This window comes from Andrena cerasifolii, chromosome 12 (assembly GCF_050908995.1).
Source record: "Andrena cerasifolii isolate SP2316 chromosome 12, iyAndCera1_principal, whole genome shotgun sequence".
In the NCBI taxonomy this organism is placed as follows: Eukaryota; Metazoa; Arthropoda; class Insecta; order Hymenoptera; family Andrenidae; genus Andrena; species Andrena cerasifolii.
This window is the reverse complement of record NC_135129.1, coordinates 11,220,699-11,237,968: the sequence shown is the minus strand read 5'-3', so window position 1 is coordinate 11,237,968 and position 17,270 is coordinate 11,220,699. Positions and strand designations below refer to the sequence as shown.

Below are 17,270 nucleotides of genomic sequence, written 5' to 3'. Positions count from 1 at the left end.
CCTCGCCCGCTCCCCCCGCCGCTGTCCCGGCCGCGACCGATTCTCCCACTGAGCATTCCTCTCTACGCTGGATTCCCTCCGCCTAGGGAATTCTTGCTTCCCCCCCTTTTTTTTTCCCTCTTTCCGCCGAGCGGAGCGAAAAAGCGCGGGAGTTTCTTGGATACAGGGCGACGCAACGCTGCTCCTCCGGTCCCCCGGTGTCTTTTGTCGCATGGGCTAACAATGGGACTTCGATCGTCGTTAATTTCCGTCGCTGTTGACTTTCCATTCTTTGGCTCCTTGTTTTTCGCCGGATCTCCGGCCGTGCCTCGGCGAAACTTTGAGGGATGATTCGACCTACTTCCCCTCTCAACTTAAGATAGACGGATAGATGTTATGCGTTCTATAAATATTGTGCCGGGGGATGAATTCGCGGTGACGTCGGGCAAGGGCCGATTCTTTGGGCGACGAATAAGGGGAAAGTGCGAGATAGATTCTTCCGTGCGAGGCTTCGTGGGCCCGAAAATTTAGGTGCGCGCGAGGTCGCTGAGGATACGGTTTCTGCGAACACCGTATTCGTGAACTCAGGAACTGCTGGAACTGTTATGGATCTAGTTGCGAGCGAAGCAACGCAAGGCCTTCAAGAAATTACTCTACACTTTCGACTTATTTTTATGCAAGAAATCAACCCTTTTCCAGTCGAACAACGAATCTGCTCCCAACCTGTATTTATGCTCGCATTTATGCTCTTATACCGCGACACGGTGATTCTAAACTGCGCTATTTCTACGCGACTACGTTGAATTGGGTTTTAACTAGAACCGTCCCCCATCCCCACGGTTGCCAGAGGTTCCAGGACGCGGAATCGAAGCGACACAGATGCAGTAACTCGCTATTAATCGAGATCGTGCACAGGCGTATCGTAAATCATACGTAAAGCTTCATCCTTATTTATTCAACGTGCTCGTAAATCTGGGGTTAAACTGCTACGCATTCGACGGCAAAGTGGCGGGAAAAATTCGATTATCGAAGCGTTAACAACGCTTTACCCGGCCACGTTTGGCTCGATCACGTAAAAACAGTCCGTTCACGTCGACATGCACTTTCTTTGCTACACAAAGGATACTTCTACGTGTGTCGCAAATAATTTCATAAAATAATCTCCGGTTAAGCTAACGCTTCTTGTTTAACAGCGGTATTCTACTCTCTCTCTAAAAAGTGTCCGGAATGGTGGTCTACTTTTATGAATGCTTCGGTTTCCCGGCAAATCGAATAAGTTTGAAAGCAGCTTCACCGAAGGCGATGACATAAATGGACTTTGAAAAGTCCGATGACCAATTTGACGCTTCAACAACTTCGACATTGACATATCGTACTGATTAAGGGGCAGTCAGAGGAACGTGTAAATCTCTCTCTCGCGTCGTAAGATGTAAAAATTCTTGACCACCAAAGATGTTAATATCATGTGCAAGACTAGAAAAAACGAAGCACTGCAAGACCAATCCCTAAACAGAATTCTCAAAAGATTTTGTGGACAATGTAACATGAAAGAAGCCAGCTGATGAAACATAAGGATTTTTATAACAAAAGTATGGTATTTATGCGGAAGATCGTGTAAAGGAAACCGGAGAAACAACGAAAACATGGAATTACAGAGGTTCAGTAGAATAGGATCGCGCGTGGTCAGACACGCGCTCCAGTAGAATAGGGCCGTACATCGTCGGACGGTTTCGGTCGTTCCACGGAGAGAATTCTTTCCAGATTATTCTCCTCTCCCATTTTGGTAAACAGGAGGAAGAATTGTATGCACGTAGGCCGGTAGAAAAATGGTGCAAAGAGGAGCGACAACTGAGCGAAGAATCTTCAGGAAAAGGGAGAAAAAAGCCGAGTACCAAAATGAGGTAAGAGGAGGACGCAGAGCAGAAAACGTGACTCCCGTACATATTTGCACTAGCCTTACGGTTCGAGGAACCTTTTCTGTCGCGAAACACGCAGAAAATAAGGGGAATCCTTGGCAGGCTCTTTGTAAATCGAAATTGAAGCTCACTGTTAGCATAGATCGACGGGCTGTATTCTCCTATCTATTGCGGACATATGGCAGCGTACTTAAAACAATTCTGCTTCAGAAATTCGAACGGGCAAGAATGATTAGAATCAGCTTCTTATTTTGCGATGGTAAATATGGTGGAACATGAAAGATTCGTCACGAATGGTGAAACTTTATTGGTCACTGTTAATAACAGCTAAGCGGTGGCGTCCCAACCGATTATCTTTCTCGGGGGACTAGGGAATCGGTTTGCACTGGCCGGGGAGAGTGTGATCTATCTGTGTCATATAATATGGAGGTATGTACTGTCGTATGTACGGAAAGCTTGCAGAAGTAAATATCTTAAATCCAGCCACCGAGAACGCCTTTCGTGAGATCTATGTGCTATACTTTTATATATACTTAATGCGACATATGGGGGGAAACGAGGAATTCCGCGCGGCTGACTTACTACTTCGAGTGAGAGAAAGGCAGTGCAGCACTCTGAATTTCACAGCCGTGAAAATGTCTTGTTCAAAGTAATCTCAGGGAGAGTTTAAATAACACGCTGCGGGAGGAATCTTAAAGCTTGGAACAAGGTCAATGGAGTTTCGAATGAAAGAGCGCGGAACAGGTATTTCTCGATTAATAATTATCAATAAAGAAATATGGTTTAATGTTATGGCACAGATATGTCACTACGAACAGTTACGTGGAATTAATTTCTGTAACGACAGCTTCTTCTGCAGGAGAATTTTTCTTTAATAAATATTCCTCTAACCACTGGAGTTTCGAGAATGATTACGACGCTAATGGCTAATGGATCGCGTCGTACAACATTTTCCACAACATGACCTGCATTCAACGGAGCTCTGTATCGAATTTACTTAACGCACAAAGGAAGAACCGTCGTGGAAAGGAGAAAATGTACCATCCTATCGAGGGTGAACAAGAAATCAACACATCTTCGTGAATGATGAGGTTCAGCCGACTTTAAGACCGCAGATAAAGCATTCCATTTCGTCCTGCATCGATTTGGAGGGCTCTGCCTGGCTTCCCAAGAATGAGTTCAATTTTTACGGGTCTCTTTCATCTCGTATCGCGACGATGGGACTTTATGGGATGTACGTACACCAGCTGGACGACAGCGGGTTGTACTTCCCTTTAATTATACAGAGTGAACAGTAATCCTTCAGAATCTATTTACGTAATCAAATTTTGCACTCCAGAAACTGATTGGTCGTCGTGGAAGTTCATAAAATTCTCCAACGACCAGAGTAATTATTAACTAAGAATTAGGGGTTTGCAAAAGGCAAATCTAATAATATTATGATTCACTTCTCTTCGTCGCCATTTTGGATAACGTGGCTTTTGAATTTGATTCCTCGGAATGATAAAAAATCACGAATTTCCGTTTACATTCGACAAGCTACGCTATTGCCCCCATCTTTTTACTATTCAAGCAGTTACCCCGAATACCGGAGGGCTTCCCTTTTTTTATGGACCTCTTGTACGCCCCCCGCAGACGTGTCAGATACAGTCGGTGTTTTATGCCGCATTAAATAAATAATTTGCAGGGAGTTACGACTTCGGATCGCCCCCCTTTTAATGGAATACTTAACTCGCGAGAAGCTGTTCGATTTAATCCGCTGCACAGGCATTAGTACAGCCCCGCCACGGGTCCTTTTGCTCGCGTTGTCCTGCATTAGCTAATTTGTATGAGAAAAGAAGGCACCTCGCGAAAACGCCCCTCGCCTTCTGTGGAACTTAATTTTTGTAATGAAATTCTCTTCGTCGAGAGGATGCAGGCTGAATCGCGCGATAGCTTCAGGCGACGATGTTCGAAAACGGCGCGCCCCTTTTAATGGAATTTTAACACTTCCTTCGAATTGATCGTATGCAGTAAATGAACGGAAACGACGACGAAATGGAGATAGGGAAAGATTAAAATGATTATGGAAATGGGTCTGGAACAGGCGCGATGAGAATCTTGTAATGCTCCTCTCCATTAATATACCTAATTCAAAAATCGTGCAATAAGCGGGTATCAACGATTGAATTCTATGCGGCGCTTGGAATGAAAGTGAAAATTCTTAATCAACTTCTCGAAGGTGATGGGAATGATTGAAAGAAATGCTGTCTGTGTGTGTGTGTGTGACGTGTGTCTTAAATTATAACAGCCTACATGATTGACAAATTATTGAAGTTATTATTCTTCGAAGAAGACGCAACAACATTGAACCGTGTCGCTGGAAAGAAGTTCCACCAAATGTATAGTATTTCAAACCATTACTTCAGTCACGTTTCGAACGGTGTCGAATTGAACAAACAGAAAAGCAGTAGGTATCAGAATTCTCTAGTATTTCACCGCGAAGCTCCAAAGAAGCGCGTCCGTGGGAATCCGCCGCGGACTTGTTTCCATGGATCTTGCGGGTGGAAACTTCAAACTCCTTCTAACTCTAATGTAAAACAACGTGTCAGCACAGTAAATCGAGATGCATACCGAGACCCATGCTGCGCCCGATAAATAAGCTACTGGGAGAACGGAACGGAAAGAGCGAAAAACAAACGAATGCTGGAGAATTACGCCGCGAAACAAACACGGCGAATTAGGCGGCAACAATCCTCCCCTGTTCTCTAATCACACACAACAATCGATCGGTAACATCTCTACAGAACCGTGTTAGCGCAACCAAAAACTCTCTTATCACGCCATTTATTCGTCTCTCTTTCTTTCCTCCCTTTTTCTCCACTAAGTCACATCGATCTATAGAACAACGTCTGCAAAAGCTCGTTAAGGAAACGTTCATTTAAAGGCGGTCTAGTCTTCTCTCTTTCACTCTCTAGTCACATGTAAACAAACACCACTCGAGTACCGCTAGTCAACTATGTAACTCTAATAGTGTTACACCACATGTACGTAGCGATTGTGTGTCGGTGAAACATTGACCCGCTAAAACACTTACCATGGACGAACCCATTATACCTACGAACTCAATTGTTTCGCCTGTCGAAGATGTGCCTAGAACATATCGTACATATCCGTTGAGTGAGAAATCATGATCGCCGCTGAGCAACGCGCGCGGATTTCGTGTTCGGTCTACTTTTCTAGCGCGAGCCACACTGCTCCCCGATCGTTCGGCCCCGCTGCCGTCGGGGCGCGGGCTTAAAATTTCGTTTCCGCGAAAGGACAATCCCGGCGTCCCGGAGGTGCAACGACTGCGCCCTCGCACCACTCTCGTGTAACGATATCCCGCCCCTTCGATATGCATTTCCCGTGTTATCGCGGGATAATGTTTACGGCGCGGACACGGGAAATGTATTAAATTAAACGGCGTCGTTTGGAGCAATCGCGTAGTTTCTGAACTTCCTTCTTGCAGAAGGGTGGGATATTTTCTTCATAAGTATTCACTGTGTACAAGAGACTCGAGGTGAGCTTGTAGTGAGCGTGTAAATTATTCTTGTATTTCCTATGGATACGGGTATGTATGCCACTGGGGCCAGCATGTTATTAAGTTTCCTAGCGGAGAAACGAAGAATGCTTCTAAATTTCTTTAATCTTTTCGCGTGCCACGATGTTGTTATAACGTCGGATTAATTGCGAGCACGCGCTATTAAAACGTTCCGCTAAAAGTAAAATTGAAGTAGCGGAATGTAAAAATTGGTGGAAAGTCGAGAGTGGTATAGTTGGAAGAGGGAATTCCTTAAGGTCAAGGCTGCGGGGGCTGAATAAAAATGAAATATTCGAGGTATGTTTGAGAAATTTGCGTGATCTATGCTCCCCAGGAAATGGTGAATTGCGAGTCCTGTGGGATGGATCTCGAATGTCAAACGCTTCTGGGTATGCTATCTCGATTACAAGTAAGCTACCTCTGAGAGCCACTGGAATGGACAAAAGAAACCCGGGTATCTGATTTCCTTTTGTGAACGATCAATTCTAGGAGTTGTTCAAGATTGATGTTCCCTTGTTTGATATTTGTCGTCGACGATACTTTTTTTCGTTGCTAGACGATAGGTCCCTATTGTGTATCGCAAGAAGAATCACGTTTTCTTTGCCAGCTTTTCCCCCGGTTTATTAACATCGCTTTGTCTCTTTGCGTTTTGTACCTGAACTCAGTCCTGCAGCTTTATGTTCCCTTCAACTATCACCTAAACTTCTTTTCCATCAACAGCAGAAAGTGCAGCATCATCTAATTGCATTTCTGTTCGTTAAGTGTCGCGTAAATGGAACTGTCACTGCACGATATCAATCGACTAGGAATAATTAATTCCTGCCCTTTTCTTTCGCTCATCTTTCGTATTTTAATTTTCGATCAAGATTGGACTACCTCAAGGGAATACTTTCCGACTTCTTATATTTTGGAATTAAGATTGTGCGCAATTTTGTAATCTCTAACGTGTACCTACATTTTTTAAGACCGTTCTCTAAAATGCGGTAATGTGATGTACCTGACGCTACTTTTCGTCAGGTTTTTAGATAAAGAAACGAAATGCGGTGATTTCGGTGGCGAACATGGTGCCAGTGCTGCTCATATCTGTGTCTATTAATTTTTAGCAGGCAATCTGTATGCATGACTACTAGAGTAGCGCCATTTCCCTAAAAATTTCTGCATGTACTTAAAATTTACAAACGTACGGCTGTGTAATAATAACGCGCAGTGATGTCCGCGAAAGAAAATAATTGAACCGTCTCTTTGCGAAATTGACTTGAAATGGACAACTTGCATGGAATATATGAAGAGGTACGACCCAAATAAGAAAAGGACAAAAAAAAAAGCTTCCGCCAATTTTCATCTGAGAAATTAAACGAAACCACCTATAAATATACTCGAACTTTATAAATTCACTATCAAGAATTTAGTATCGTTACAATAAAGAATCAATTACTTACGCATTAAATGAAAAATGTTCTCGTTAAACTAATCCACGGCACGTTATCTTCTTTCCTAAAAACGAACTCGAAGCTAACGACATTTACCTCGAAATTTTTTACCCTCCCCCCATATCTCAAGCGATCGATTTAATTCATTTAGCCAGGAGCCTTTAGAAGATAATATACGGCAGGAAACTCCCCCACGCTACTCTCTCTCTCTCTCTCTCTCTCTTTTTTTTATTCACTCCTTCGCCCGGGTCGTCCCATATTTTCTCGGCTTTGCGAACTTCGCTCTAAACGATTCGCGGTTCTGCGACTTCGATCCGGCCCCCGCCGCAGTTCTTTTCCCTCGGCCGGATAATAAAGCGAATTCTGCACAATGCGAAACGTCGCGCCACGGATTTTCATCGAGCGATTTTTTCCACGGGCCTCCCCGCGACCGTGCGAAATTTCCCCGACGCGGACGGGGCGGCCCGTGTCCCTTCATGGAAATTGTCATCCGTCGAGCAACTAAAACGCCCGCGCGCCGACTGCGAAACGCCACCGTACGATGCTGCAATTTTTTATATTCCCTCTAATATATCCCACCTGCCATCTCCGCGAACCCGGTAGGCAGCGCGGGAGCTCGACGGAAAATTTCTACGCGTCCCTCTGCGGAAGGCCCGGTTTTTTGCTTGCCACGATGGCCACTGATACGAGCGATTTATCGCGTAGGATTTAACACGGCCAGCGATAAAAACGAAATGGCCGTTTAAGATTGAAAGTTTCAACGTTTGCTGTTAATGATCTAACGCGCTCGGCGAGCCACATCAGAGAGCTTCCAATAGAATTGCTGCGTTTATAGGGAACGATACAAATTGCTCGTTGAAATCGATGCTGTATCATTGGAAGATCATCTTTTTTTTCGGCGCGGTGTTTTCACCGATAATTTTGTGCTTGCTGGTTTTCGCAAACGCGAATAATTCTACAAGGGTGCTCAGAAATTTTTAATGGTGTGGAAGATTTGAGTTATTAGGTGGCGAATTGGAAAATGTTCGCAACTGCTATGATCAAGAGGGTGCACAGCTCAAGCGGAAGTGAAAAGATACATTAGGCTCGGGGGTATCCGATTCACAGGAACTAAACTTTCCTTAGAGTTCGGTAGCTCAATAGATTTCAGGTCGAGTCGCTAGAAGCTGCGACGATTTTCAGCAGAAATGCAATTTCGCAAAAGGATGAGTTAGATGGCAAATCGGTGCGCCAAGAAACGCGATTACTGCGGTTGAAACTGTATTCGAGGAATAGTAAACAGCAGCCACGCCAATTTTATTATTCCAGCTAAATATGCCGGATAATTCTCGATTGTTTCAAGTACCGCAATGAAAATTGCGAGTAAATCAGTCTGACCGCATGTTTATTAAATTTTGCAGAAGTTCTATATATTATTTTGATAATATGTGTCCACAACGCTGGGCATAATCAGCAGTTACATAATTACACCGATATTAAACGTCCTGCGAAAAGATTCACAAAATATTAGTGCTTAAAACCTTTGCAAAATTTTATTAATTGATATCATTTTAAAAATACATAATTAAAATAAAAAAAGATCCTAAACTCAAATAATAATAGTAATAATAAATCTATCTCTGCACATTCTGCTCGAGAAAAATATAATAATATAAAAAAACAAATATAATTCTTGTCACAGTGAAATCCTTTGTGACGCCAATAGAAACTGCCAACAGTGCCTTGTAAAAGAAAAAATCACATTTCGAGGCAATACCCTTCAATCAAGACGAATTAAAATATAATTTCACGCGACTGTAGCCAAGATTTCGCTATAAGAGTTATGAAAAATTCCGCCCCAAGTGCAGTGATAACGTTGGATGGGAGCCCTTCTTACCCAGACGTGCCAGAATGTTGATCGAACGAGGTTTCACTATCGTTGGATAGACCGACGGTCAATATTAGTTTGTTCGATGGCTTCTGACATGTTTGCCCCGCATGCGAACGAAAACTATCTTTGCTGCGCACAACGCACATACTGCTTCCGAACTATTTGCCGACGGGTGTTTCAATGAAACTTCAAAGTCGCACTAAATCGGCATCGTAAGTCGAAGCGGGGAGAACGTTCCCACGAGTGCTGAATGAAAATCACAACTTTCTCCCGTGATGAACAAGCCCCGCGTCACGTTCGTTGATGAAACCAAAAACGACACCACGCCAGCATTGCCTGTTGTACGAATTTCGCGGGATTTGTCGAAAGCGGCGCACGATTACAAAGGCTTGGAGGGCCGTTTGCAAATTCATGTTGCACTTGAAACCTTATCGAGCTACGTTTAAAAGCGAGATAAAAAGCTGCAGCTAAAAGAGGCGTGAGAAAAAAAACGCTGCATGTTGATGAAACTCGAGAAAGAATTTTGATAAATGATTAAACTTCCAGAGTTCCAGCCGTCCCTGAAAGTTTCTCTTCGTACTTTGCTTCGCTGCGCGCTCGGGCATTTCGAGGAGCAAATTTATAGATTAGTCGAGGGAATTCGGGAAATTTCACCCGAGATTCGAGAGGAAGAATTTGATAACAGAACGAGGCATCGCTTTGGCGGCAAATGGAGCCTGATGTTACAGGTTGGTGCCTGGAACTTAGAAGTGTCCTCCAAGTTCACGTGTTATTATCCCTGATGAATCGGAATTAAGGCGCAGGCACACGTGGATAGTTGAAGCGAATATGTCTACACAGTTAATTTTACGCTCCAATTTCCTCTATTTAACGTAAACTGCAATGATGGGACTTCAGGGATGAAGCACAACAGTGTGTCCGTAATGAGAATATCGATTGTTCGCAGCAGGCGAACGATCACACTCGAATTGATGAGATACCCTGGTGATTGCGACCCTAAATTCTACCTATTTTCGACGAAGAACGCGCTGTCTTTCGAGGGCTCTTCTACTACCCCTAGATCCTTTTAGTGTACGTTAAAGTTGTACCCCACTGTGCAACCCCTCAGTGTTTTTTAACCAATTGAAAATAAAAAAAGTTACGTTGCATCTCAATTTTCCCTTTTCTCCTTTCTAAACGGTTAGAAGTATTTTTTATTGGCGATCAGCCTAAGACGGAAGAAAAGAATCGGTATTCTCGCGTAACCTGTGTACGTCATTAAAAACGCGAGAACTGCTGTAATCCGCGCGCCGAGTTTCCAATTTCGTGCCCCGAGGATGCAAGAAATTGGCCAAACTCGTAACAGTTTCATTAAAATTCTTTAATAACGCCCTGGCCCATCGACTTAAAGTTCCCAGCGTGTCTGAGCTTTAGTGACTTCGCAGGGAGCCTTAAGGCCGAGTGCTTTTCGAGGTCGTAAATTACAGTTCACTGCACACACTTGTCACGGAAAGTTCTCTCTTTGGAGGGCCTCAGTCACGGCAACATCCGAACGATGGAAAAATATGAGATGTAATTTCCCCGTGGAAAATCGACTCGTAAGCCCGCCGCCTAAGACTCCGCGAGATATGAGATTTCGCAGATGTGGCAGGAAATCGAGGCGTGTTAATTGGATACGGCTAATCACAGGCGTGCGTGATCACCTAACTCGCAAGCTAGATGGAGACGCTGATGTCGACGAGTCGCTTTAAATTGCTTTCAACCAGAAATGGCCTTTTCTGTTCGCGTGGACGTATTCTTTGGATTAGTTTCCATTCGGAATCTAATAAAAGATCGTGGTTGAAATTGAAATGGGAGTTAGTCAGACAACGCGATATTCCCAATCTGAGAGTGTATCCTACAATTTCGTTTTTGCGATTGAATTAGGGAAGGAGGAAGCACGGTTTGCAACTGTCTCAAAGTTTGCGGATCGAAAGCATAACGTACCTAACAAGAATTCAACTCGAATCACTTCGTGAGTGACTTGGAAGTAGGGGCAAATACGAAGAAAACAGAATATCTGTTTCTGAGATGATTCTAGGGTAGTTTCAATGATTAGAACATAGTCTATGGAATGAGTATAAGGAAAGGTAGGTGTCCTCGACAAAACAATGATTAGATTCATTAGCTGACACAAATTCCCTTGAAGAATATTTGAAGACGGTTTGGTACTTCATGCCCCCATTTGTCTGTCACAGTTTCCCGCTCATAATCAAGGACAGGCGCTGAGGAAGTCTGCAGCAGCCATAGTCAGCGATCGTAACACGTTGGTAATGGATCAGCGTGGGGTTAGGTCGAAGATCGAGGTTAATTGAAGTGTTCAAGTGTGCCACCCGAGGAATTCTCAGTAGATATTGGTGGTCCACGAGCGCGTCAGCGTCGTCACTTTTTTTTTTCAGCAATATAAAATCTCTTTTTCCCTTCCCCAAAAGCAGGTAACGAAGGATGGATCACCCCGCAGACAGAATTGAAATATGAAATGAACCATTGAATGAGGAAGGAAATGGAGCACAGAAGTTTACGCGAGGCAATTGAAAATCTGTTCAATTTTCCCAGAGGGAAGTTTACGATTAAAAGCTGGCAAAAAGGAATGACCGTGTGGTGGATCTGTGTAATCTATTGTCGCCTGGCTATAACGAGCACGCGAACTGCGACCATTGTTATCGAGAACGAAGAAATAACAAGTGAGCTTTTGGTACAGTAACAGGGAGCCTAGATATTTTGTAACGAGTTAGGATTTAGATTTATCATCAGACTAGATTCCACTACAAACATTTCGGGAAAGCTTCGGCAGAACTATCGACGTATTCGAAAGCTGCACAGAGCCAAAATACCGGGGGTAAAATGTCAGAGGGAAATTTCAAGATATATATTTAAGGATCCACTCGACATTTGGAATATTTTATAAGGAACGACTTTCTAGATCCACGTCAGATACTACCGCACTTTTCGCTTCAGAAATATTGCCCTTTGAGGATGTAGAACATGCTTAATCTATGTGCTCTTAACCGCGATCGAGCAGCGATGGAAATAGGAACGCAAGAACTGTGCACGCATTCAAATTTCTTTTGAAAATACATTTGTAGAAGAATTTAAGGAGCCAGGGTATAGATTTTATAATTCTAAAATCCTGCTACGCGAATATTCTGATTGCCCTATAATTAGTGTCTAATTCGCATTCGCGATTGACAGCGGCTGATGGATGGCCTCCAGTCATTAATCTCAACACACCGATGATATCAGGGCGCGAGTTGAAGCGCGGAACGAGGGTTAATTGAAGCGTCCGTGGAAACGGCTCGAATTTACCGACGCGACCATTAACAATGGATAAGAAAAGAGCATACGCCGACCCGATTACTTGCATTCTATAAAGAATCGAGCACAACTGCTATTTTCCCTCGAGTGTACATTGCGATCCAAGATTCCACCAGAATCCGGAGGCTTCAAATGCCATTGAGTGTATTGAACGCAGTAACAGCGATCTTTCAGCCGAAAATAAGACTTCCACGAGACGAGGTCGGGGGAACGGGACTGCAAACAGAACGCGATCGCGGTCTACCAACAAATCGGCCGGCCAAATGGTCAATAAAACATCGACCGCGATGCTCGGCCACTCTAAAACTCCGAGTGCAAGGAAAAGTCTGCGCGAAAAGCGTAGGTCGAAGGTCTTTGTCAGGGGGTTGCAGGGCTGGGGAAGGGAAAAGGTAAAAGCAAGAAAGGTGTGGAAGAAGGAGAGCCAGGGGGCGGCTAGACTGTGCTCTAACAAGTGGCTGCAGTCCGGTAACGATCGCCTTCTGTGCCATGCATCAGACACCCGCGCGCTTTATTTAAGAGGTTTAACCAATACACATCAATTTCGCGTTTGTTCGCGACTGTGCACTAGCACACCGCGTAACGTCGTTTAATGGGGCACAAAGGTTGTTCACGAGCGACTGGTATTTCGCTTTCCGTTTGACCCGAAATAATTCTCGCCGCGACAGGTTCGCGATTCTGGTCGCTTGATCGGTTCCGTTTCAATCTGCTATCAAAGCCACGCGCAACGTGCCCCGTATCTAACTTTCACACCGTGTACCTAGAAATATATCTCATCCCTCAACTTTCTGTGCAATCGCAAACAATTCCTTATCCGAAGCTTCGTGATTTGTTAATTGCAAACCCTACGCCACCCTTCCTACGTTTTGTCGTATCGCAATAATTATTTATTAATTCATTAGTACTTCGACTCGTTGCTTCGATAGTTCCGGAGCACTGCTACTTCGAATTGTGTACTAATATTTTTTTAAAGCTATCAGATACATCGAAGTGCTGTTTATTTTTAATTAATTTTTTTTTTATTAGGAACTAGTAGTTTGATTCCTTCTTGCGTTCGTTACACACGAGTAATGTTTACTGTAAATATTTCAGCATTCCCCTAAGATTTCTAATGTTTCAGGCCGTGAAATTGAAGAACAATCGGCCCTGAAGATGAATTATAGTCACGTTGCACAGAGGATTTCATTGTTTTGCCAACGTTTCAGTAAATACGCCCTGGACATGGAATGGAAGGCATACGTGAATGTGAAATGTTCTGTGCATTTATGAAGTACGTGTGCGTGGGCGGAGTTTGTAATGATTGGAAACGCTCCTATTGTTCTGTTATTTTCAAAATACGGCTAACCAGTGGCTATTTGCGTTTCCCCGTTCGCGTGATCCAGCTATTTCTTACATACGTTGATAAAATTTTTTGAAGTTGGTCAATCGTTTCGAAAGGAACGAATATTTAATAAGTTATATTCCAGAGAAGTTTTACGTTCATGTGCGCATACCGCGAATGAATTATCCAGTTATCTGGCTTCGGATTGAGTAATTATTCCCCCAGCAGGGTATGTAAATGTTGGAATGGCCACTTGAAAGTAGCTCAATGGAAAGTGACGCAGGAAACGAGATCTGTGATTGCTAAATTAGGTGAATCCTGGGATGAAGAGAATCCACTCGAACCTGTTCATTTGCTCTCATGCCTTTCCTAACGACGCCTTTTGTGAATCGAGCCTCGCGTTTGAAGACTTATTTCGTACGTAAGGCAAAAGATTCGGAGTGACAAAGATAAAAGGTGATAATCAACTGAGGATTCTTTTGAAGATATTCGTTCTTTCAAATACGCCTAAAGGAGCAAGCAGGCTGCCTTGAATCGAATCGCAGGGACAGTAATATGTACTTCCACGTAATTTCTACTGCAATATCTATTCTAAGAAGTTTTTGGAATAAATACCGCACTACATCCTACGAATTATCGATGTTCAAACATACTATGCTATATCGTGAAAAATCAACATTCTAATTAATCTTGAGTTTATTAAACTATGTAGGTACGTGTATCTGTGAAGTATTGCAATCCCAAAAATATGATACCGCTATCCGATATCTAATTTTATCGATAATCTCTTGATACCCAAATGGATGTTATTACACTTTATGGCATTAAAAATTATAAAGCTAAAACTGATCTACTACTTCCATATCTAAAATTAAAAATCTTGGTGCATTTTATCATAATTTAGGAACTAAGTACATGGTGTAAATTCGATATCAGTAATATAAAATAAAAACCAGGACGATATTGATCATATGTTTAAGGCGGCCTCTCACTGAACTATGTTTAACGGAGGTTTATATCGAAAGTTTGCTGTGAAGCTTAAAAGTGGTATTATTTATTAAACAGTTCTGTTTTTGTTTGTTTGAACAAACGAATCAGCTTTTAATAAAGTTTACTCTCGTCTATAACATCTCTTTCATTAACCTAATATTTTTTCTTATTTATATGTAGCTCTTTCTATTTTCCAGAATTTTCATGTATTTTCCTCCCATCTATTTTCATTCCTCCGATTTAATGTTTATATTGCATAACGTACACTGTCACACACAGTTGCATATTATTTGAATAATATGGAATAAATAATCATCTAGACAATTATTCATTGCATTTGAGCGTACGGTCACCGAAGTGGCCCCAAACATATGATCGATAATGTGCATAACTGTCAAATATCACATTAAAACACAAACATGGCGGCAAGAAAGTAACATCTCAGTGGATGATTAAAGCGACTCACCGTTGTAAACGAGCGCGAAGATTAAAGGGATCAACGCCACAGAATTCAAATACTACAAAAACTGAAAGGCACCGAATTGGTTTTTTGACCCTTTTACCGCGCCAAAATTAGTAGCAAAGGGAGAGAAAAAAGGAGTTAATAAAGTATACCGACACGTGCGCGCCGTTTCATTAATCACACGACTGAAGTTTCTTACAAAACAGTCTACGCTGTTAAGCATACCGGCCTCTATATATAGCCCACGTATATTTACTTCGTTATAATTTTCCCTTTAACCTAGCTCATAAACAAAGTAAAAAAAAAAACAGCAATTTCCTCGTTAAGAACTTCGGAAATTTGGAAATTTTCGTGCCTCGTAAATGATTATCATCGAAACAAGGTGCCGAGTCTACTACCGTAGTTAACGCCAGGTGTCTCGATGTACCGGTGCATCGGTCTGTCTAATTCAAATTCCGTTCGAAATCATTTTTCACGTTTGGTCCGTTCGACGCCCTTTGACTTCCGCGCCACGTTTTAGCTTTATGTATTCCCACATCCGTACGCGAAATTCCGTCCGGCACGTGTTCGTGATTACGCAACGAGAATTTATCAGCCACATTACGGCGAAAAAGCTCGAAATCGACGCCCGCGGCACGAAAGACTGGTCACGTGACACTCCAGGAATATATATATATATATATACACACATGTATATACACGTCAGTATACAGGCAGTCGCGGTTAGAAAAGATACAACGGGAAAGAAAGATGAACGTCGCGAAAGGAAGAGCGAAATAGAGAGGCTCGAGGGAGAGAGAGAGAAAGAGAGAGAGAGAGAGAGAGAGAGACGGATGAAATACGAAAATATCTGTTACATGGATCGCGTGGCGGCTCGGTCGCTCGATGATACGAAGCACATGCCCGGCGTGGGAACTGTCAAATATCCCACTGTTCCACTTTAACCTCTTAAAGTCGCAGGGGCGGTATTTTCGTGAAGATCGAATCGATATCGAAGGAATGGTTGACACTGAATGCGCTAGTCCGTTAAGTAACTCTTAATCTCTCGTGTACGCGCTCTTTTCATAGGTCTGTCCCGCTCTTTAAAACGGTCGGTGCGTTCTCCGTCCTTGTTGCGTGCAACTAACCTTCTTGCCCGTCTTACCCCGCCCCCTCTCCCTCGCCGCCCACTCGTTCTCTCTCCGTCTGATTGACATGTACGCGGATCCTCTCACTTTTCCCCACGAATAATATACACATGCACCGGTTCCGCGTACATACACGCTCGTTCACACGTGCATTATTACACATGTACACACTGGCGGAGGATTACGAGCACGCACACACACACGGGCACGCGGTTTACTCTATAGACGACACGGAGTGCAACAGAGAACGTAACGCATCGTAGGCAAAGCCGGTGGGGTAGGAGAGACTTTAACCTATCGCGGCTTAAAGGCCAGGGAGTGTGTGTAAGCGGCTCAAATAAAAGAAAAAAAAAGAAAGAAACAAAGTGATTAGAGCACACGAGCGTTCCTTTCCGCCGCTTCCCGATTAATTGTCTTACCTGCTTCACTAGTGGGAGTAGTGTCTGTTCTATGCTACGGGTCTTAATCTCTAGGGTGGCTGGGTCTACGGGGTCGGGTGTCGCCATGATTCGAACACAACTCCGCGCTCCGTAGACTCGAACCGAGCCTAGAGGGTTCGTTGCACCCCTCTCGCTTCCCGTGCCGCCCCCACACAACACCCTCCGCGACACCCGAGCCATTCCAGTTATTTCCCTAGACGCCCCTCTTCTCGGGCGGTCCACCAATCGCGGCGGCGACATTCAGCGACGCCAGCGGCATAGGCGCCACGACGGCGACGCGCCTGCAACTTTTCGTGGTATCGAGTTTTCCTGGACATGGCGTGTTTCTACTATGTTTCCATTATCTATTTTGCTGGCTTAATGTAACTTTATAAACTGCCCTTAATTATCTTCTTCATCGAACGAATAGAATTGGAAGAATAACTGTACTGCTTGTATCAAATAAAATTGTTTTTCAACAAGTGAATGCAAGGAAATTCTTTAAAATATCTGCACTGATCTTGTTTCTTGAATAAAAAATCAATTAAAAGAATAATTTTGTTGGCTTTTTGAAAAGAATTTCCCTTTTGAGGAATGAATACCACTTTTCAACGAGCATGTGATATTTTAACGATTTAAAATTCCCGCGCAAATATGCTTCTTGAAGCTGCTTTACAATCAAGAGTTCGCCACTGTAGGGACGCAGTGGCGCTCTCTCGTGTCCCGCGAAGTTGTTACCACGTTTGGTCGGCGGCTGTTCGCGAGTCCTGCGCTCTGCAACGTTTCGCGTTATTTTTCTGTGGTTTTTTCGAAAAGTGCAAAAAAAGAAAGAGGAACACGCTTGGAGCATCCATCTGACGAGG

The 17,270-nt window shown here is 43.4% G+C and overlaps 1 protein-coding gene across 4 annotated transcripts in view; it reads right to left on the bottom strand.

Moving 5' to 3' along the window:
• Positions 1–16,626, bottom strand: part of Alpha-catr (alpha-catenin related) — a 69,120-nt gene extending 52,494 nt beyond the window's left edge. For 2 of the 4 annotated variants that reach the window (XM_076824896.1, XM_076824892.1), the window contains exon 1: positions 16,408–16,626. In XM_076824896.1, coding sequence (XP_076681011.1) covers positions 16,408–16,608 — 201 coding nt within the window. In that variant the 5' untranslated portion in view covers positions 16,609–16,626. Of the gene's footprint in view, positions 1–4,971; positions 5,028–14,864; positions 15,524–16,407 lie in introns of those variants that run through there. The other 2 variants (XM_076824895.1, XM_076824897.1) reach the window with 2 other exon arrangements.
• Positions 16,627–17,270: the final 644 nt, after the last annotated feature.